This window comes from Macrobrachium rosenbergii, chromosome 7 (genome assembly GCF_040412425.1).
Source record: "Macrobrachium rosenbergii isolate ZJJX-2024 chromosome 7, ASM4041242v1, whole genome shotgun sequence".
In the NCBI taxonomy this organism is placed as follows: Eukaryota; Metazoa; Arthropoda; class Malacostraca; order Decapoda; family Palaemonidae; genus Macrobrachium; species Macrobrachium rosenbergii.
Genome location: NC_089747.1, coordinates 34,348,358 through 34,372,109, shown reverse-complemented (window position 1 = coordinate 34,372,109; position 23,752 = coordinate 34,348,358). Strand labels below are relative to the sequence as shown.

General features: G+C 37.1%; 1 protein-coding gene across 8 annotated transcripts in view; it reads right to left on the bottom strand.

Annotated features, from left to right (window-relative positions):
• Nucleotides 1-23,752, bottom strand: part of Ars2 (arsenic resistance protein 2) — a 179,576-nt gene that overhangs the window by 8,384 nt on the left and 147,440 nt on the right. For 5 of the 8 annotated variants that reach the window (XM_067106971.1, XM_067106973.1, XM_067106969.1 and 2 more), the window contains one exon: nt 914-1,004. The exons of 2 other annotated variants lie outside the window; for them this stretch is intronic. In XM_067106971.1, the coding sequence (XP_066963072.1) occupies nt 935-1,004 (70 nt within the window). In that variant the 3' untranslated portion in view covers nt 914-934. Of the gene's footprint in view, nt 1-890; nt 1,005-23,752 lie in introns of all 8 variants that reach the window. One more of the 8 variants, XM_067106970.1, reaches the window with a different exon arrangement.

The following is a 23,752-nucleotide window of genomic DNA, read 5'->3' as shown; positions in this document are numbered from 1 at the left end:
TGCTTACTTAATTTTTCTTTCTAACTTCATTTAAAATCATTAAAAATAAAAATCCAACTGCTCATGTTTTGGAAAAGTGGCATGAGAATTTCACAGTAAATAAAAATGCCCCGTCTACAAGACATGTCAAAGCATGGAAGGTCTTGCAGGAAAAACTGTTGTCTGTCATTCTTGCTTGTTATGCTGCCATATTTACCATTTTCCAAATCAACATGGGAAGGGATTCAACACAAAATTATTTATTCCTATTTTTATTTATAAAATTAAGTTGAATCTCTAATTGCATATATAAGTTCGAAATATTAACAATGCTGTGTAATATTCTGGACAAACGTATTTTTCACGACTCACTTATAAGAATTTTGTAATACTAAATGGTGTTCAGCCCTCCCATTCCCAAAATAATGGATGACAAATGAATATGAATGACAGTTGTTTTTTTCTTGAGATAACCTACAATATCCACAATCATGACCATCTACAATGCTAATCTAGCCTCAGTAACTTCCTTTCACTTCAAGATGATAAAATTATAATGAAAAATTTAGTTTACACAAATCCTACCAATCCTTTAAATAAACATACAACTAAGTTGTATCTATTAGCTTCTCCAGCATCAAACTTCTGAATTCCTTCATGAATATTCATATAAAACTATTAATTCTTACTAGTGGCTTGAAAAGTCAAAAGTAGTACTTTATTGCAATGTTAAAAATTAGCTGCTAAAAAGGCCATAGGTACTCTTTATCACAGAAACTTCATATAACGGAAAAATAAATCTAATTTGAAGTACACACACAGTTAAGTGTACATATCTGGAGTGTGTCATTTCTAGTCTAAATTTAGCATGTCATTACCAAGAGATGTAACATAAATGGCTGAACTAAGACCTTGAAATTGGAATGGTGCGTACAATTGGCCGTCGTCGTCTACGTTAAAAGAGATCTGTATCATCAGGTGCATCCAAATCATGGTATCCAATGACTTCCCGCGGGTCGCCCGACCTAGGGAAACAAAAACCATTACTTAGCAAAACAACTACTTCAGATACGAGAACGAATTGGCCATTACGGAAAACTAACAACGTATTCCCACCATTATTTAAAAAATGTTACTTCTAGGAAATAATTCTTATATAACAGATAACAGAGTTCCTCCTATATTATCTGTGCTAATGAACTATCAGCTTGTAAAACAAAATGCAAGTGCTCTAAGCTACGTTTGCTTCAGTTTACCTACACTTTCTATCTGATCCGCACATCATCCCACTACTAAGAGCAACATTATTATGCTAAATTCGTATTCCCACTAGCTTCAGAGAAGGAAGACATAAAATGTCTTTTCTAGAACAAATCCCCAGACCCTGAGAGAACAGAATAACACAGGTACCTTCGTAGTATCACCTTGATTAATATGCCTATCAAGGTGATAAAATAGTATACTGAACACAGAATTACCATAAACTCATTTCTGTAATATTGAATCTCAATTGCTTCCAAAAATACTATCCCCATACAAACATTACAATATCATCAAAATCCGCTTGAGTACAATCTTACCTAACGTGCAGACAGATTAGCCAAAAATGTAAACAATAACCAATGACAAAATTTTTCTTAATAATGAGGCATATTATTCTTGCGGATGCATCACCGAGTTAAAAAAATTATTTGATCTTTATATATAAATCTTATTCATTATTCATGACAAAGAGCCAAAAAAGATTAACTTAAACCCTATTTGCCTACAGGCAGGAAAGAAAATAAGAAAAGTTAAAAACAAGAAAATATTACTTATTAAACAGGTTTAATCAAAGTTCTTGGGTGATAAAGTCCTACTTTAAGTTAATAGAGATTATAATATTAAAATACAGAAGAGGACAATGAGCCTCTTGTATAAGGGCAAGGGGCATGAGGAACGGTGCTATCAAGTTTGAGTCTCAACTTTACAAGTACCAACATAAAAGTGAAGCCCACAACCACCCACACCTCTGAAGTGGCTGCAGCATTCTCCAATCAACAATCAAGAGAAGTGCTCAAGAGTGAAGGAAGAGGAATGATCTTGTAAAGAAGCTGAAGACTGAAGAATGAGAAATCAGATTCAAATGTGACCGGGAATCTTTTGGACCTCCCATAATGGATAAGTGTCAATATTCATGGAAAATGGCAATGTAGGAGATTTACATATCTGTCACTCTCTCCACAACAGTGGATCTTGACTTTCACACAATTCTCCTACTCATATTACTTGACATCTGTCACACGAAGTCACATCCTCCAGAGCAAAACATCCCAACTACACAACTGCATTCCTACAAGATATGACTGCTCCTCTGCATCATGTTGTTTTGCTGCCTGTCTTCACAAGATAGCCATATATGGACGTGTCTTATACAAAATTATAAATCTGTTTACCTTTGTTTCACCAGTATCTTTTTATGGTGTTTTTAGTGCCTTGCACTTCTTATATTTCAATTTCCCATCACCTTTGCACTTCTTATATTTCAATTTCCCATCACCTTATCTTAATTTTGCATTTACTTCTAAATTCATTTGCTTGTAGCTTCTATTGGGCAGGGTAACTCAAACCTAATACTTTATGCACAATTTCTCAGTGGAGGGATGTTACTAATGTAGATGTTTTCTGCCATACCTAAGCTGCTTTCAATTTCTCTTAATCAATCCTTTTGCGTGTGACTCTTATAAATAATTACGTCTGTGGGAAGTGGCGCCGCCTCGAGCAGTAAGCATAAAAAAGTTTGAGTGCTCAATTTTGTTTCATTTTGCAGCTGAATAATTTTTCTATGCAATGGCATAAAAAAAAATCCTCCCAAATTACCTTTTATGGAGGTTAAATAATGAGTAAAAATTGTGATATGAGAAAATTTTGCACCTTTCCCCCATAAAAATTTACCCCCCTAAAAACTATCTAGAATAATGTCTGAATTTTTTATCCATAGCACACCCAGGTAAATTAAACGAGTTATTGCAATGCAAAAAAGTTGTAATTACAGCATAGAAAATATGGAAAAACGAATGACAAAGTAATGTCACATTTTCTGTAGGAAAAGTGCCAGTCACCGCTGCGATATGCACTAAAAATGTTTATATATATATTTTTTTTAATTCAAAGATGCATAGCTCCAACAGTTTTCAAGGTAGACTGCTCAATTTTGTTTCATTTGCAGCTGAATGATTGCTCTACGCAATGGCATAAAATTCCCCCCAAATAACTTTATGCAGCTGAATTTTGCACTTTCCCCCAAGAATTATTTGTGATAAAGTCACTGTTGTAAATCCATAGTATACTCACATAAATGACTTAATTATAGAAATGCAAAAAGTTATAATTACAGCAAGGAAAATATGAAAAAATGAATGACAAAGTAGCGTCATGTTTTCCACAAGAAAAGTGTCAGTCTCCCACGTGATATACACAGAAAACTCCCTTAAGGAGATCGGCCGCCTAAAAAAACCAATAATCTTTAAAACATTCGATTTGCTGAAAAAAAATTCTATGCCTTCGTATAGGGTTCAAGAATGTCCACGAAATATTATGCTAAAATTTGCCGTATTTCTCTAGTTATGGCCTAAAATGTAACAATAACTATATACCCATAAAACACCAGTAGAGCAAATGATTTAGTCTGGTATAGTTTTTATGATATATATTACAAAAACTTCCTTTGAAATGAAATGTATGTCAATAATATCCTACTCGGCACCTTTTTAGTTATTCCTAGCCATGACAACGCACACGTCATACCATGACGCCGACTGTGGCCGAGAGAGTTGCCTATAAACTTCAAGCTAGAAGGACACGTTTTTCATGCTCGCTAGCCTTGACTGAACTCTGTATTTTCTGTGGTGTTTTGTTTTTCACCGTGCCTAAAAGGTCCAAGAGTTCACTTCATGCTTCTAGAATGCGGAAAAGCCAAGTGGAAAAGTCCAGGCGAGAAGTAGAAGAAAGAGTTCAAGAAATTAGTGCCATAGAGGGGAATGGAGCGACGGAGAGAGAGCTGTCGCCCATCAAACGGCACAGGCAGCGATCTCTGCTGACCAGAGACCAACCACATCCACCCCTAAACGCCTCTTTATTTGTTCGTCACTACCAAAGGGCAAAGATATTTTAGAAAAAGAAAGCAGTAGCTCGGAGGCTGATATTATAGACGATCCTGAAAATAAAATTATCATAATAAGTGAAGCAAGACTTGATGAATTACTTGAATCACGAATCCCTAATTGTGAATGAAAAGTAATTCCCAGGATCCATTTGGCAAGGGATGGATTCGAGACACTAATAAAAAGTGTAGGCAACTATGATACCCTAGAGTAATACCTTGCAGCAAGATCAGACAGGGGACCAGGAACCTAAAATTTATAAGAATGTGTCTTAGGCACATAAATAATCAATTAATATTCTTATTTATAATCATTTTGCATTAATTAATACCCAAAATAAAAATTAAAACCATAGAATTAATTGTAACACAGTCTTTGAAGTCCCTTTTACTTTTTTTATGTAACTAAAACTTTGAAGGCCCGTTTCTCAAAACAAGTTTTCACCTTCAAAATGTATCTCCTCCCTTAGTATTGGATCAATCTAAATGAAATTTCATATATAATATGAGGAAACATGGTAGATTAAAAAAGCCGGGGATTTTAATATTTTGAGTTTCTGATTTTTGGCAATTTTTTCTGTAATTTTTCCGGGAAAATTTCATAAAAAAATATAAATTCATATCTCGAAAAATAATTGAAAAATCAAAAATCCTGACTTTATATCGAAAAGTCCATATGTGTTTTATATGTGGTTCAAATCTCATCCCTTAAAACCAAAAAGCAAAGGAGGAGATGCATTTTGAAAATGGCCATTTTTGGCCGAAAAATGCTCTGATGTCCACAAAACCTAAGGTCACTGAACAAAAATTTTTTCCCCAGAAGTTCCACACAATATCCTTTAACAAACCCCTATATATCAACAACCTGTCGTTAAAAAAGTCGGAAACCAGCCGATCCCCTAACATTTTTTTGTTCAAAGATGCACAGCTTTGATAATTTTCAAGGAAGACTGCTCAAATTTGTTTCATTTTTCAGGGAATGATTCTTCTTTACAACAGCATAAAATGTTGCCCAATACAACTTTCTGTAGGTGAAATACTGTAGTGAGCAGAAATTACGAGATACGAAAAAACTTTGCACTCCCCCCCCAAAAAAACTATTTGCGATAAAAATAAGTTACCCAGTTTTTGCATAGCAAAATTTGTAATTATAGCAAGGAAAATATGAAGAAATGAATGACAAGGTAATGTCACGTTAATCTATAAAAACCATACAAAACAAATAAACATACACGTTACATATGTATTAAGTCTTGGTTGACTTTGGTCAGCAGTGGAGAATTATGTGCTGGCCTGTCAGTGTACAGTACCGGCAGTCCCCGGTTATTGGCGGCCTCGGTTATCAGCGATCTGGTTTTACGGCATTTGTCTAGCGAAGACTATAACCGAATTTTTGACACAGATTCTCGGTTATTGGTGCCGATAACAGGATACCAGGGCTGATAACCGGGGATTGGCGCTATTATCGCCGATTTTCGGTTATTGTCACGCTGTTGGGAACGGAACCCCTGCCGATAACCAGGAACTGCCTGTACTTCCACTGCAGATGCATTTGTGTCTACATTGGAAGTTTGCTCAGTTGGATACAGAGAGCTATTTGATCTTGATCAAAGTGCATGGAGACAGTGTGACCTTTTGAACATTGAACCGATGCTGCCAGAAGTGTCCAGGTTCCGGTGAGGTATGTACATGTGTAAGTGTGATCTTCCATGGTATATTATAGGAGGAACAGACACTCATGGGGGGAGACTGTTTCGATCTTGGGTGGTTGGTATGTGCTTTTAGCCTGGTGTAGTGTTTAAAAAAAAAAAAGTGCCACTATGAAGATACATTATTCAAGGCCATAGAAAAGTAAGTAAGACTGCTCAGTGACACATATCTTTTCCAGACTAGAGGGAAATCCCCCAGTTGGGAGGCAGTGAAATTGGTCGATGTCAACATGATGAATTTTCCCATTTAACTCTCCAGTATGCTTTTTTTTTTGTTTTGAATATGTATGTTAACCAATATGTATGTTAACCTTAAACGCCGAGCCTCTATTTACAAAAGTGTCTGCCGTATGCCGGCGGCATTCGGGAGTTAGCGCCAAAGCGGAAAAAGTTTTTTTTTTTTTAAATCACAGCACGCTTAGTTTTCAAGATTAAGAGTTCATTTTTGGCTCCTTTTTTTGTCATTGCCTGAAGTATAGTATCAACCATCAGAAATGAAAAAAAATATCATCATATATAAATACTGAAATATATGACAGCGCAAAAAAATTTCATATACAATTGTATACAAATCGCGCTGTGAGCAAAACGATTAAAGCTAACGAGTTATTTTTTTTCTTTGTATTATACACTAAATTGTGATGATTTTGGTATATAACAAATTGTAAAATGATCAAAGCAACACAGAGAAAATATTATCACAAAATGATGCATGAATTCGTAACACGCGGACGTAAAAAAGTTTTTTTAAAAAATTAACCATAAATTTAAATATTGTGCTAGAGGCTTCCCGTTTGTTGCAAAATGAAGGTAACTGATTGAATATTACTAGACTGTAAGTGTTTTAGCTTACAATTGCAGTTTTTGACCATTTCGGTTTAGTTAAAGTTGACTGAAGGTAGAATTTTTTCTATTTATCGTGATTTATATGAAAATATTTCAAATCTGATAAAAGCTACAACCATGAGTTATTTTTTGGTGTATTCTACATGAAATTGCGCACATTTTCATATATAAAACTTTATGTAACGACTAATATAAAATGGTGCAAACATTACGACAAAGTGATGAAAGAATTTCTGAGATGTTCGGCAGTTACCATGCGGACGTAAGGAAAGTTTTTTTTTAAATTCACCATAAATTGAAATATTGTGCTAGAGACTTCCAATTTGTTGCAAAATGAAGGTATTTGATTGAATATTACTAGAATGTAAGAGTTTTAGCTTACAATTGCATTTTTCGACCATTTCGGTCGAGTCAAAGTTGACCGAAGGTTGAAATTTTGGCACTTATCGTGATTTATATGAAAATATTTCAAAACTGATAAAAGCTACAATCATGAGTTACTTTTTATTGTATTCTACATGAAATTGCGCACATTTTCATATATAAAACTCTATGTAACGACTAATATAAAACGGTGCAAACATTACGACAAAATGACAAAAGAATTTCTGAGATGTTTGGCTGAGTTACCGTGAACCTTGTAAAAGAAAAGTTTTTTAAAAATTCGCCATAAATCGAAATATTGTGCTAGAGACTTCCAATTTGTTGCAAAATGAAGGTAAATGATTGAATATTACTAGAATGTAAGAGTTTTAGCTTACAATTGCGTTTTTTTATCATTTCGGTCGAGTCAAAGTTGACCGAAGGTTGAAATTTTTTGTAGTCAATGTACGGTTTTATTTTACATACTATATGACAATTTATTTTGGTCTAGAATAATTATGACCTTATTACTGTATTTGATGACCAGGGTTTTATTCACTAGTATAGCTTGGTAGAGAATTATTAATATGCTTGTTTGTGAAACAGTATTTCCTCTAGTTATGAATTCCACTGATGGGGGGCGTGAATCACTCCATTTCATGATCGTGGCTTTTGCTGAGTTACTTTCATTAAATTTGCAAATAAAGTCTAGTTTTGTTTCTCAGTGTTTAATTCCAGTAGGTCTTTGTGTAAAGATGACAAAGGAGAAGGAATTTGCTGACCCAGGGATGAGCCACCAAGTAACCAGAGACAACTTAGGAAAAGATGATTGATTCTGTTCTTAAAACAGATACAGCAATAAAAGATGGCCCTACTTGACCTGGGGATAGGGCCACTTAACAGTGGTTAGCAGCTGTGTTAGACATAGATAGATAAATAGATAGTTAGGGTTACGCTTCCAAAGAGACATATCTTATTAATACTGGTTTGGCATCTCAAAATAGGATTTTGTTGGGTTCAGCGTTTCAGGGTTGAGATGCTGTTGGGAGTCAGTTTTTGTTGAGCGCGACTGTGTGTGTGTTTAATGATGTGTCACGGGGCGCAAGGTTTTTTGTGTGTCATATAGGGATTTATGGACGTTAATTCATATTGGGGAGTGTTTAGGCATATGTAATGTGTATAGTGTAAAGTATCTGGGGTATCTTGACCACTTGTGTGTGTTAAAACATGCAAAAATGCATATGAGTGAGTTTTTCTTCCTCTCTCTCTCTTCCTTTGGTGAGAGAATTCCCAGACTGTTAAGCAGAGGCGCAGGTAAGTGTCATCATTTTTTTAATTGTTAATATTGTCAGATAGGATTGCTTTTAAGTGCACTGGAACTAATATTTAGGGCGGTGGCCATAGTGACATCATCCCCTGAATGACATGTCAGCGAAATCATTAGTTTGGGCGGAGTCTCTTGCCTTCTCTGCCATACCCTGTATGCAGTGCGTTTGAATTTTGGGTGTGCCTTATACGTTTTTTTATATGGCAATCGCCAGTTCGCATTGGCATTTAGTGTTTAATAAAGGGGAATATTTTATTCTTGCGTTATCTCTGGGGACTTTGATAATTGGGTAGTAATTTATTTGATATTTGTTGTATTGCTGTGTGTAAACATTTCTTAGTTTTTGTTCAACATTTTTTCCTCTTATTTTTTGTAATTACACATGTACGTGTGTTATTTTGGGTGCATATGTGCATGTAAAGAGGGGAGTGGTTGCTATAAGCTGACTCGGCAATCATTTGCCTGGTGACAGGAAAGGCGAGCGAGTCTCTTTGGGGTGTTGCGCTCAGCATTCTTTTTTTTTTTTGTGCTTCAGCAGGTCTTGGTTGGGGTGATATAACCAAGGGTGATAGGGGGAGTGAGGTGTTGCACTGAGGGGGTGAGGGACGAATTCTTTCCCTTTCTCTCTTTCTCTCTTGCGTCCGTCTGCTCGAGTCCCATTTTCTATACAGAGGGTAGACTCCCATTCTCTTTACTTGGGGGAGACAGTTTTTTTTTTGGCATTTGGCCTTGAAGACGCAAAATGATCTTGACCCACTTTTGCAAATCAGCTGTGCAATCAGCCAGTCATTTTTTTCCCCCATGGGACTTTGGATTTAATTGTGGGGTTAATTTTGAACCTGATTTGGGGTTTAATTTAATTATGGGTTTAATGTATTTTGAATTTAGTTATGGGTTTAATTGTGAATTTAATTTTGGCTTTAATTAATTTTGAATTTAAGTTTGGGCTTACTTAATTCTGGATTTAATTGTGGGTTTAATTAACTTCGGATTTAATGGTGGGTTGGATTTGTACTTCCTTTTGAGTTTTGGGGATTACTTGTTAGAGTAAAGGGAATTAACCCTTTCATATCTGTATAGTTATCACATCACTGAGGGCACATGAGCCCGATGTGTCTGGGAGCGCCCTAAGACAGTCTTGAAAAAATAATTATTTCGAAAATTCAGCAAAAATATAAATTTTATGCCAACAACGTTCATTTTGCTGTCCTTTTTTCTAAATGTTTATATTTTATGGTGGAATAGTCAGAATAAGAGTCCCAGCCCTCTAAATACAAAAAAATGTGAGTTATTGCAATAAAAAAAAAAAAATCTTTATTTATTTTCATATTTTCGTTCGTAACTAAAAAACTATGAATGTCAGGCGAATGAATTATTTTTTATGAGAAAGCCAACAAAATTCTCTAAATATCGACATATAAAAGAATGGAAAACGATAAGTCCAGCTGGTGAAAAAATTGATAGAAAAAGGAAAGAAACAGAGCGCTCTGCCCGTATGGTGAGAATTATCGCTAGAAAAGATTTTTTGAAGAGCCCTATCTCGGTTATTTTTCATAGAAATTACTTTGTAAATATACGAAAATGTAGAGGAAAAGTTGAAGAATAATGTGAGAGTCAAGAAAAATGGCTTTGGTAACGACAACAGTTTCATTTTGACGTTATAAATTGATTGAAACGAAAAAAATGTTACCGTTGTCAACATTATCGTTAAGTAGCTCAAAAGCTATAACAGTTAGGCAAATGGATTATTTTTTATGAGAAAGCCAACAAAATTCTCTAAATATTGATATATAAAACAATGAAAAACGAATAAGTTCAGTTGGTGAAAAATTTATAGAAAAGAGGGTAAGAAACAAAGAGCGATTTGCCCGGCGTATGGTGAGAATTATCGCTAGAAAAAGTTTTTTTGAAGAGCCCTATCTCGGTTATTTTTCATAGATATTACTTTGTAAATATACGAAAATGTAGAGGAAAAGTTGTAGAATAAAGTGAGAGTCAAGAAAAATGGCTTTGGTAACAGCAACAGTTTCATTTTGACGTTATAATTTGATTAAAACGAAAAAAATGTTACCGTTGTCAACATTATCGTTCGTAGCTCAAAAAGCTATAACAGTTAGGCGAATGAATAATTTTTTTATGAGAAAGCCAATAAAATTCCTAAATATTGACATATAAAAAATGGAAAACGAATAAGTCCAGTTGGTGAAAAATTGATAGAAAAGAGGGTGAGAAACAGAGCGCTCTGCCCGCCTATGGTGAGAATTATCGCAAGAAAATTTTTTTTTTTGAAGAGCCCTATCTCGGTTATTTTTCATAGAAATTACTTTGTAAATATACGAAAAAGTAGAGGAAAAGTTGAAGAATAAAGGGAAAGTCAAGAAAAATGGCTTTGGTAACGGCAACAGTTTCATTTTGACGTTATAAATTGATCGAACGAAAAAAAAATTACCGTTGTCAACATTATTGTTCGTAGCTCAAAAACTATAACAGTTAGGCGAATAATGAATTATTTTTTATGAGAAAGCCAAGAAAATTCTCTAAATATCGACATATAAAAAAAATGAAAAACGAATAAGTCCAGTTGGTGAAAAATTGATAGAAAAGTGGGTAAGAAACAGAGCGCGCCGCCAGGCATAAGGTGAGAATTATCGCTAGACATTTTTTTTGAAGAGCCCTACCTCGGATTTTTTCATAGAAATTACTTTGTAAATATACAAAAATGTAGAGGAAAGGTTGAGGAATAAAGTGAGAGTCAAGAAAAATGGCTTTGGTAACAGCAACAGTTTCATTTTGACGTTATAAGCTGTTCAAAAAAAAAAATGTTACCGTTGTCAACATTATCGTTCGTAGCTCAAAAGCTATAACAGTTGGGTGAATGAATTATTTTTATGAGAAAGCCAACAAAATTCTCTAAATATCGATATATGATAATGAAAAATGAGATTCAGAGCCCTGCCTAAAATCCAGACATCTCTTATGTGATGCACTAACAAATTTCCGCTAGTTTTACCGTAAAAACTTTGCGAAAGAATGTTGGAAACTGTTCTCGATTGACGTCGCTGTATGTAAACAGCCACACGTGTTTACCCAGCCTCGTACGCATGGTCTCTGACAGAAGTGTGGCCTGTCAGGCCTGCGTGGGTGCAATCAGCTGATGTCATTGTGAGAATTTTACTACGCCATGGATTTGCGCATGCGCAGTAGAGGAACTAAAAAATTTATAGAAAATAGAGGATACCAAACAGAGCGTTTCCAATAATGTAATCCTACATTTTATAAAAAAATGTAAGATACGAGAGAAAACGTGGGTAGGATCAGCTGATTTCATTGTGGGAAATTTACTATGCCAGGAATTGCGCATGCGCAGTATAGGCACTGCTTGCCTGGCGTATCGATGCCTGAGTTACACGGTCCAAGGTATGCTTTAGCCTATGGAAACCACCAACTGTCCGAAAATAAAAAAATTTACCCCTACCACACGCATTTAAAAATGTCGGTAAATTTTACGCATAATTACGTCAGTCAGACAAGAAGGGGGATAGGGGTTATTAAGTAATATGACGTCAATTGGGCAGGAAAGGGTTAACATTGTGGGTTTCTTGTTTTATGGGAATTCTTTCAGGGGAAATAGTTGTTCTTGTGTTTTTTTCTGTAAGGGGTGTCCTTTCATGGGACCTGGGAATTTTTTGAGTTTGTGACCAGCCAAGAATAAGTTAACTGATTTATTTACGAAGAAGAAAGTTGCAAACATGAGGAGAGGGAATTGTGATCAGAGATTCCTTAGATCAGCCTATGGTTGTGTATGGCATGGAGATTAAGTCTACGGTTTGAAGGGTTTTGTTGAAAGTTGGAATAGCCAAAGATCGATGATTGGCTTAAGTTCTCGGACCCCACGGGTTCATAGCTTTAATTGTAATGTGCAGGGACACATCAAGAGATTTTGCTGTGTTAATTATTGTGGCAGTTGTAAGAGTTATGGTCATCCTTGGCAGTCCTGCTCGGAGACAGTATAATGGTAGGCCTGCATTTCAGAATTTTGGTTGCGCAGATAAGAAAGTTCCTCACGTGGATTTTTCGAGGGGATCTTGTGATTGGCGGACACTGTCTAAAGACCGATCAGTTATAAGGAAAACTGGATGGGTGTTTTTTGGGATATAGGACTTCTGGGGGAACCCTTAGGGTAGAAGCCAGTTGTCAAAGGGTCTGTGCATGGGATAAATGTAAGAGTTTTTATAGACACACGCGCCTCTATTAATTTGATGAATTATGAGTTGTTCAAATCGATGTTTCCCGATGAAACCTGCTGAAGAAACTGTATGTGATGTTCAAGCAAATAGGTTATGGGTTTTGGGATACACAGATGTAGAGTTATTGCTTGGGGGTAGAGCTTTAACAGAACCATTTTTGGTTATACAAGGGGGTGCTTTGGGGAATACGTTGTTACTGGGTCATCTGGCATGTCGGAGATGGAGAATCTTGGTTCATGCAAGGGTATGTGGTATAACTGTGGGAGTAACTGGTGTGTTTATGCCTTATGAGGGGGCGGATGCAAGTGTGATGGAGGATGAGGATGGATCGGGTGTACATGAGGATCTGCAGGTGGATGCTGAGTGTGTCGGGGGATAAGAAGTGCTGTAAGGGGGTTTTGACAGATGTGGTGCTTGGTCCTGGCATGGTTGCGATGGTGAAAGTTTCAGAGAAAGGAGTGCATAAATCCAGACAGATGTGTGGATGAGTGTAGCAAAAAGCTGAAGGGAGTAGTTTGTATGGGTTCTATAAATAGGGTATCAAGTTCAGGGGATACTTGGGTGGAATTGCTAAACTGTAAAGATTCACTTCACAATTACCAGAAGGGCACTTACGCAATCGACTTTGTTGACTGGGTCGATAAAGATAATTCAGTGAATATTGTTGGGGATTTTTGTAGTTTTTCAGAAGCAGATTTACAGGCTAGGAGGCAGATTTTTAAGGATCATTTAGCCAATGCTGATTATAAAGAACATGCTGGCGGCATAGAGGATGTTCTGGCTGAGTTTGTGGACATAGTTGCACTCAAAGGGGATAAGTTAGGATTAACAAATGTGTTAGAACACAAGGTTCAGTTGGAGGGCAAAACTAAGCCTATTTTTCTTCCTTCATATAGGACTCCTTTTAAGATTAGCGAACAGGTAGAGCAAGAGGTTAATAAGTGGGAGTGAGAAGGCATTGTTAGGCCCAGTTCCTTGCCTTTTAATTTCCGGTGGTTGGCAGTGCCTACGAAGGATGGTTCAGTCCGAGTTCGTGTGGACTTTAGGAAGTTGAACGAGAAAACTATTCCTGATGGCTACCGTGGTGTGTTTGCCAGATTTATCTGTTGAGATTGGGGGCAAGAATATTTACTCCTCAACTGATCTGATGCAAGGATATTTGCAAGTACTGCTTAGCGAGGAGAGTCGAGAGTACACGGCTTTCTCTTTGCCGAAGGGCATTATGAGTTCATGCGAATGCTGTTTGGTTTATCAGGCAGTCTGATGACATTTACTACGCTAATGAATACTGTTCTGCATGGCTTGTTAGGAAGTCCATTTATTTATACATGGATGATATTTTAGTTGCCGTTGATTCAGAAGAACATTTAGAAGTTCTTGGGGAGGTTTTTAGGAGGCTCATGTTAGCTGGTTTGAAGATAAAGTTAGCTAAGTGTAATTTTCTCAAGAGGCAGATAGTATATTTAGGTCATGTCATTTCTAAAGAGGGTGTTAGAGTGAATGATGATAAAGTTAGGGCAATTGTAGATTTTGCTACCCCCAAGAGTAACAAGCAGATTCGGCCATTCTTAGGCATGGCTGGATTTTTCCGTAGATTTGTGAAGGGTTTTTCTGTTCTAGAAGAAGCAGGACAAAGACCAGTAAGAGGACTTCGAAAATCATGCACAAAGGGCAAATGTGAAGACCTGATTCACACATGGAATTCTGGCTACAGCGAACATGACAGAAGACAAGAAAAATGAACATTTTTATAATTAATTACTATATCTGGATACTTACCTATTGTTAAAGTTAGCTTCCATATTTGTGTTGTTAGGTGCAACTGGCATTCAAAATAAACAATGCTTGGCTGACAAGGATGGACTTTCTTTAACCCCTTACCGGACTAACCCGAGATATCTTGTGATCAGTGTTCTAAAAATTTTGGATTTACCACGAGATATCTCGTAACAAAGTTAAATGCTAATATAGGACTAATATGAAATGTCTCGTGATTCAGTGTTGTTTTAAGGCTTCCTCGAGACATCTCATGCTATATCATACGTTTGGTAGTGGTACTTACTGCTGGAAGTCGTGAGTTATCGAGAATGACTTTTTTGTTATTTTCGCACCGACTACACGTCATTAGTAGCACTGTTTGTTTGCTTTTTGCTTCTTTTTGCCTGTTTCTAGATAAGTTTGGTTGTTTTATTTGACATCTTAGACACTTTATATGTTATATTATTGATTTACTGCATCAATGTCATGTCTTTTGTTAGTCTCTTGACCATATTGTGATATGTCAAGTAAAATTTATTTGTTTTAAAGCTGAGTATGCACTATTACTAGCTCTCCAGTGGTGGCTTTGAGAATCTCTTTGTTTCTTCTTTTCGACTATTTTTAGGCAAGTTTGGTTGTTTTATTTGCCATTTTAGACTGTTTATATATTATTGATTTATTATGTTGATGTCGTGTAATTTGTTAGTCTCTTGACTTTATTTATTTATTATTTTAGCCCAGTTATGGCAAGTTACCATGACAACAGTGATACTGAATCATTTACTTATCTTGAAATGCCTGTTTTCAAAATTACTAAAACTAAGCATACAAGATATCTCATGATAGAGCAAAATAAGTATAATTTGTACGAGATAACTCGTTAATGACCATACAAAGGTCTCAAATTGAGTTTCTAAAAATCACTATTTTACATAAAATAATCATACTTTGATGTTGAAATTAAGAAGTACTGTATAGTGTCTAAACAACTTATATTTTCAATTAATTAAATAAAATAATTGGAATCTTTTTTTGACACATTACGTTGAAAAATAGGTCCTTTAAGTTAAAGAAGCACCTGTTTCTCATCAGGTGGTGCTGGAATGTTTATGTTTTTGTCAGAATTCTTCCTTACCACCCACCAAGATGCGGGGAGGCCTATTGGGTTTGCACTTTAACAGTAGGTAAGTATCCAAACATACTTGATTTTATCATGAACTTTTTATTATTTGGGATGACTCTTACGAACTGTTAAAGGCAGCTGACTATCACATTGAATAATGATGATGGGTGGGTGAGTAGAGCCCAGATAAACATCCACTCAGCAAAGCAAACTAAAATCTTTCTTTTTAAAAGGGAAAAAGGCTTCTAAACATTCTTACATATGGTGTGATCCTATTCCTGGTAGGTACCTCCACCACAATGTGAATTCAGGGTATGGTGTAAGGTCCATGTAGCAAGGCTTGTTAGAGGATCCTTGCTGGTGGCAGTACTTCCAAGGAAGGATCGCAACGCAGGTAACAATGTTTAGAAACTTTTATCCCTTTTAAAAAGAAAGCTTTTAGTTTGCTCGAATGAGCAGATGTTTATATGGCCCTATTAAAGCACCAATGTCATTCAAAATAAGTCAGCTAGCTATAACAGTTGGCAAGATTCACAGAGTACTAGTGACTCCTGTGCTCACAGAGTATAGGGACTCCTGTCCCACAGTCAAAAGCCCACGACTGACAGTCCACTACAAATGACTACCACCTTCAGAAACGGAAGGTACACTTCCACACACCAATGTGTGCTTTCACGCTCTCCAAAGTCAAAGCTGGGATTTCTTAAAAAAGACAATAATAAAGGATGATCACTCTATTTGGTTCAAGAGGAAATCATTCCTGCCGTGACAACAAGACTAAGGGCTTTACAATTCTTACGCAAAAACTGAGATACACTTCCATGGAGATGCACTGCCAACTTTCTCTAGCAAGGGGTTTTTAATGCAATCACCAGACGTGCTTACAGTATGGATGTCAAGAGATTTTACTTTCAAAAACAGTAAAAAGTCAGGATTCAATTCTGTCACTGCTTGCTTTATCTTCCTTTAATCCTTTCGATGCATGGGACTAATCTCTTCAGTCATTAAAAGGTCTCATGCATGACAAGGGGACTGATCTCCTGAGTCATCACTCTTTGGTTCTAGTTCAGCAGCTTGTAAGGAGCTTTTGTCTATATTCTAATGACAAATGGCAACATTTGATTTCCAACTAACAAGACAATCTCAGGACAAGGGGTAGACCTTCAACTATCAAAATGCCATAAAGGGAGGAGGTTTCTCTCGATAGTGAAGCAGTACAGGGGCTTTTATTTGGAAATAATAATAATAAAGAGTAGACCTGCACTATCAGAGAGTTCTGATAGTGACAGTAGTGAATAATGTGATGTTTTTTATATTGTAGTTATACACAAACCTACCATTGATAATTTTTTGACTTCAGGTTTTATCAGAGATGATTATGAATCACAGGAAATGAAAGAAGAGGAAGCAGGTTTGTCAAGCACCAGTGGTGGTGTGAGTAAAGAAAGAAAACGATAAAATTTGTGAATGGCTGGATGGATGGATGTATGATATTTAGGGCAAAAACCTTGTGAATGGAAACCCACTGAAGATTCAGTTCATAAAAAATTGGTGTTCTGAAACTTTTATTGGAGATAATAATTTCACATTTTCTAAAGAATGACAAGTCTTTGATTTTTTTGTCAGGCTTTTCTATATGAATTTTTTTTACTTGAGCAAGCATTCAAAGTTTAGTACAAAGATTTTCAAAACTGGTGTTATACTTTACTCCATGCAACGAGAGGTATCACACTGAAATGTATCACTAATGAAACCTACATAATTCAGTACATAATTGAATTACTAAACATCATATTACATATTTTATCACTGCTATAATAAAACATTATAAGAACATAATAAAATGGAATACTGTAACAGTAATGAAAATAACAAAGAACTAAAGTACAAATGTAAATTATAAGATTAGCAGGACACTGATCTTATCACCAGTTGCGATAACAGGCTCAGCAAAAAGTTTAAATCTTCACTTGAAAATCCTTATGGGCAGAGTCAAAAGACTATAAATCCAAGAAGGATCCAAAGGGAAATCAGACTGTAGAGAGACATGCTATAGGAAAAGGTGATAAACAGAACATGAGAGTGCAACATAAAACCAATACACCTAAATATGGACGACTACAGCAAAAAACTGGAATGAATTTGATCCTTGCTTAAACATTTTCATTGTAGCCTTGACAAACCTAATACTAGAAAATCACAGTTTGAAGCAGCAGCCTGCCTAGTGATGACAGCAAAACCGGAAATTGTTTGTTATTGTATATTCTATGCAACAAACATAATGAACTCCCTTTACATCTATGCCACAAGTCAATATTAGGGGTTGGCAAAATACACTTAGAACTAATAACGTAACAATAGTCTACGATGAGAGTCAGCACCTGAAGACCACACTGAAGAAGAGTACTCCCACCAAGGGGTGGGAAAGATGAAAAACTAAAAATTTTGATATAAGAACATCATGATGCATTCAAAAACATTTTTGCAGGATAACTTTTAATTAAACATAAGAAAAAGAACCATTGTTTGGCCTCCTAACACCCCAGAATAAATTCTAAACTCCTCCTCTTAAAGGTTAAGCCTGTCCCAGTAAATCTTTAGAGCTCTGACAGGACACAGACAGCATTTGCTTTGACTTTATAGCCTTAGACAATGGAAGGAGAGAGAGAGGAGAGAGAGAGAGAGAGACAGGCAACCCCTTGAACAAAGTCCACATTATAAGAAAAGGCTTGTAGCTCACTTATATATGCCTTGCTATAGTAAGAGATAGAAGAAAGTGTCTCCAAAATAAAGTTCTTAATGGAAGCTTTATCCACACTCTCAAATTGAAGGATAAAAAAAAAAAAAAAAAAAAAAAAAAAAAACATTAGGGCTACAGTCGAACCATGGGATTAATTGGGAGATACAGACCACAACCACCAGCGAATAGCTAAAATCTGCAAAGACTTGACATGTACCTTTAAAAATACTCTTAACTGCCTATTTTAATGGTTCGAACACCAAAGACACCCGTCTAAAAATGCTTATAACTGCCTATTTTAATAGTTCAACACCAAATGTATACCTTAAACTATCATCCTACACCAAATATACCTTGAACTTATCCTAAAACACTTTAATATTTCAAGTCATCTTACAACATTATCCTTACAAATATATATGGTTTACAGCTACGTGTGAAAACTTATCAAGTTCCCCAAAACTGTATTAAGGGGAAACATTGATAATTCATGAGAGAGAGAGTACACAACACACGAACACTGGAAGCATATGCCGTGAACTAGGAAGCTGGGCAGAGATGCTGGGTCATTTGCATATTGTATACAGTACATACAGGGTAGTGAGCATAACAACACTGATATTCTGCGCATACTGTACATTTTATTGATATTTTGCTGTGTTGTACGATGATTTTGAAATATTAGTTTTTCAAGATGAAGTACTGCATATCTATAATACATAGGTAGTTTGTAGAATGACAACTATGTTTACGTCTGTGGAACCTGTCAGTTGTTCTATTTTCATGTTATATTTTTGTGACTAAATACATTTTTCATGATGAAAAAAAAAAATTTACTATTTTTCAAATATTACAGTACTGTAATATATTAATGTAAACACAGTAACATATTGATAAAATATTTTATTTCTTAAAAAATGTTCTACACAAACCAAAAGATCCGCAAAGCTCTAAGGAAGGAAAATGTATCTTGGGATACTGATATACCCAGGCGCAATGCTACTTGACACACTATTGGCTGTCGTTTGCAAAGCAGCCAATCCAAGAGCGTCCTTCATTTTCCTTGGTGCTGATTGGCTGTGGCCCCCCCCAGGCTTTGCCTTATGGAGATGGGCCGTGGAAGCCCGCATCTCTGCTAGTTCACCGCTTAGACCTGTGCTGTTCAACCATGTCACTGTGTATCTGTGTACTTTGAGTATCTTTGTGTGTTATTTTTAATCTTAGTGTGTCATTTTTTATCATGCCGTAAGATGCCTCTACACACCCTGCTCCTCCTAAGGCTTCTGGCAAACAGCCTAAGAGCCAGGAGGCCATGACACTCAAGGAGAAGGTAAAACTTCTGGGTATGTTAAACGAGGGAAAGAGTTACGCAGCTGTAGCCTGCCATTTTGGCTTGAATGAGAGTACTGTGTGGAACATCAAGAGGAGAGAGACAGAGGTAATAAGTTAAGCATACCTTAGTTTAACCAGACCACTGAGCTGATTAACAGCTCTCCTAGGGCTGGCCCGAAGGATTAGATTTATTTTACGTGGCTAAGAACCAATTGGTTACCTAGCAACGGGACCTACAGCTTATTGTGGAATCCGAACCACATTATAAGAAATAAATTTCTATCACCAGAAATAAATTCCTCTAATTCTTCATTGGCCGGTTGGAGAATCGAATGAGGGACCAGCACAGTGCTAGCTGAGAACGATACCCACCCATCCAATGAGGAACTGACAGAGATAATAAAGGCCGCCAGTGCTAGCTTCTTCGGTGTGCAAAAACAGTTTCTACAGTGCGTGATCAGACAATCGTTAAGATGGAATCCGCACTGGCGTATTGGATAAAAGACTGCCGCAAGAAGAACACCCCCCTCAACACCAACATCATTTGTGAACACGCAAGACAGCTCTGCCAGCAGTTTTCGACTGCTACGGAAGGCGGTGACGTACAGAAAGGAGATGACACATGGGAGACAGACTTCTAAGGCTTCAATGAACCTGCGGAAGAAGAAAAGTGAAGAGCCACAAGCAGGACCATCGTAAGCTCCTCAAGGTTTTCAGGCCAGCAAGGGGTGGTTCCACCGCTTTCAAAGGCAGTTCGAACTCAAGAGTGTTTCTCTGCATGGGGAAGCAGCATTGGCAGACATGGAAGCAGCCGTGAAATATCCTGAGACCTTCAAGAAAATCATCAGGGACAAGGGCTACCATCCAGAATAGGTGTTCAATAAGGACAAGATTGTTGTGTTCTGGAAGATGATGCCTTCCCGAATGTACCTCATGAAGGATGAAGCCAAAGCCTCCAGGTTCAAGGCCCAGAAGGACAGGGTTACCCTCATAATGTGTGGGAATGCAGCTGGCTTCATGTTGAAACCGGTCCTCATTTACAAGGTTGCAAACCCCAGGGCCCTCAAGAATAAGAATAACATGTTGCTGCCTGAGTTTTGCATGCACAACCCCAAGGCATAGATCACCAAAGTCCTTATTTATCACTGGTTCATTCAGAGCTTCATCCCTCTAGTTAGGCAATACTTCAGTGACTTGTGCATGGAGTTCAAGGTGTTGTTGGTTATGGATGATGCAGGTAGCCACTCTCTCGATCTTTATTACGACGGAGTCCAGCTTGAGTTCCTTCCTGCCAACACCACCTCTCTCCTCCAGCCTATGGACCAGGGCGTGATCCGTGCCTTTAAGGCACTCTACACTTGGAACTCCCTCAAGCACCTTGTGAATGCAGGAGTGTTGGCGCAAATTCATGATTCCCACATATCTGACTGTCACCGATCAATCGTTGAAGGGCATGCAGGAGGAGATCCTGAACGCCTGCTGGAAGTTGTGGCCGAGTCTGTGCATGATTATAAGGGCTTCTCTCCTGAAGAAACTCACATCACATTTGGCCATTGATGAGGCAGTCCAACTGGCAAGGATTCTTGGTGGAGTAGGCTCTGATGACATCACCAAGGATGAAGTAGGAACCCTCACGATGCCCACTCTGACCCCCTGGTGGACCAGGATTTGGAAGAGCTGACAAAGTCTGCCAGCATGGAAGAAGACATGCCAGTTTCAGGGGATGAACAGGAGGATGAGGGAATGTCTGTCGTGAATTATGAGGATGACTAAGGAACTGAAGGAGGTGGCTTTGGCATGGGATCCTTATATGGAATGCTCCGTAGTGTTCAAATGCCCTTGACATGGCAATGGCTCCCTATAATAACACCCTTGTCAACATGAAGCAGCAGCTGCCTATCACCATGCTGATCAAACAGATGCAGAAGGACCCTCCAAGGCCTCCCCAAGTGCCTAACCACGAGCCTGAAGTGCCTCCCCAAACCCTAGCCTAACCAAGAGCCTGAAGTGCCTCCCCAAACCCTGGAAAAAGAGGAAGAGGCACCCCAAAGATGTAGTTCCTCTGCTTTGCTGTGCATTCATATCTTAATCGTCATCATCAGACTGCACAGCTAATTCATCATCATCTCTTTAATCAACATTCAACACTGGTGAGTACCCGTATGATTTATGTATTATTAATATTATTATTATTATTATTTAATCTTATTATTACTATATTTAATCTTATTGCTATTATTACAGGTACTGTACAGTATCATTATTATATTAATAATCCTATTAACCTTATTATTTATATTGGAAAACAGTACATGCTGGTGCTGTACTTATTATTACCTGTATATATTATTACAGGTACTGTACAGAATGATTATTATTACTGTATTATCTGATCTTATTTAATCTTATTACAGGCAGTCCCCAGTTACTACAAGGGTTCTGTTCTTATGCCGTGTTGTAAGCCGAAAATCGTAGTAAGCCAAAAAATTGTTGAAAATCGTAGTAAAACCTTATTTTTAATCCGTTGGGTGCCTTGAAAATGACAACCTGCATTTTCATTGGGTCATAAAAAAAAATTGCTCTAAATTTTGACCACTCGCCATTTTGGTGCCATATTTCTTGTTGGATTGGCGCTGTAACCCCAGAAGAGGTGTTGTAAACTGGGAGATAATTTTTGATGAATATATTTGAAGAGCGTCATAAGCTTGGAACGTCATAAGCCAAGCCCGTCATAACCCGCAGACTGCCTGTATCATTTATTGTAATCTTTTTTCTTATTATTTGAAAATTAATAATGTAAATCATTAGTTTATCATATATATATGTATACGTACGTACAGTATTAGTCCTGAAAATATGAAAATACAGAATATTGCTCTACAGAAAAATCGGCAAACAGGTGAAGCCACGAATCTGGAACCATAAATAGGTGGGGGTTGACTGTACATCTTAATTCCATCCAAAACAATGATAGGAAGAATAAGCCAAATTTATTTACCAGGTGATGGTAAAGGGTCAGCAAGGTTACCAAACTCTCTTGACAGGGTTTGGAAAGAGGCTAGGACAAACCAGTTGTCTACGTAGCAGTGAATGTGAATACCCAACCTATACAATGCTGCTGCTACAGGGGGCAAGAACCTACAAAGAGCTGAGGTGCTTTAACCTACCCAAAACATACGCCTACAAACTGGTACATCTTTCCAGACCAACTGAAGTTTAGATATTTTCTGAAGACTGAATCGATAAGAACGTGGAAATAAAAAGGATGCCATCAAATTGCAACTCCATTCTACAGAACATCTGACTATAAAAGCTAGAAGTCCCTGGCAGAACTACCCTGATTCCATTGTTTGAATCTAAAACACTGGGATTCAAACTCTACATGTAACAGAGAGGGACAGGGTTGTCTCCAAGAAAGGGAGGCTATAGTCTTACCTTAGAACCTCCTACACCTCAGGATGCTGCCTTTATGAACTAAGTCTCCCACTTCTGCAGACAACCCCCTATAGGTAGAGATGGATAAGGGTTGTGGACAAGACTTATTTTCTGCTACTCCTCTGGCCCAGGACTTTAGAAGTTTCTATCTCCTATGCTAGAGCCAAAGGGGTTATAATTTACCCTCCTGGCCAAATCCACTATATGAGTATGATACAAAGACATCTTGCCTAGCAAGTACTACTCTGCCATTGTGGAGTGACTATTGTTGAGCTCTTCTGCTAAAAAGGCTTGCACTGAAAGGTCAGCCTGTAAAGACATGGCTGCCCTTGTAGTCTTCTTGGTCAGTTTCTTCCCAATTCTCATACCCGACCTCTCCAGGTAGATGGATGGATGGATGGATGTATGATATTTAGGGCAAAAGCCCAGGCACTGGGGCCAAGAGGGTTATTCAGTGCCATAATGAAGAGAAAATAAATAATGTTAGGTTATGAATTCATGAAGGAAATGATGATTAATAAATAAAATGAAGTGATGTGACCAATAAATAAAGTTATGAAGTTTAATGAATGATGTGATATTTAAATAATAAAAAATTTAATGTCATTAAAATTCTACGTGATGTAATAAATATATTAAGAAATAAATTAAATATCGTTAAAAATTTTAACACACTTTAAAAAAGAGATGATAGCAGAAATATCTGCTTCATCTCCCAAAATATCAGAGAGGGATTTACCCTGGAAATATCT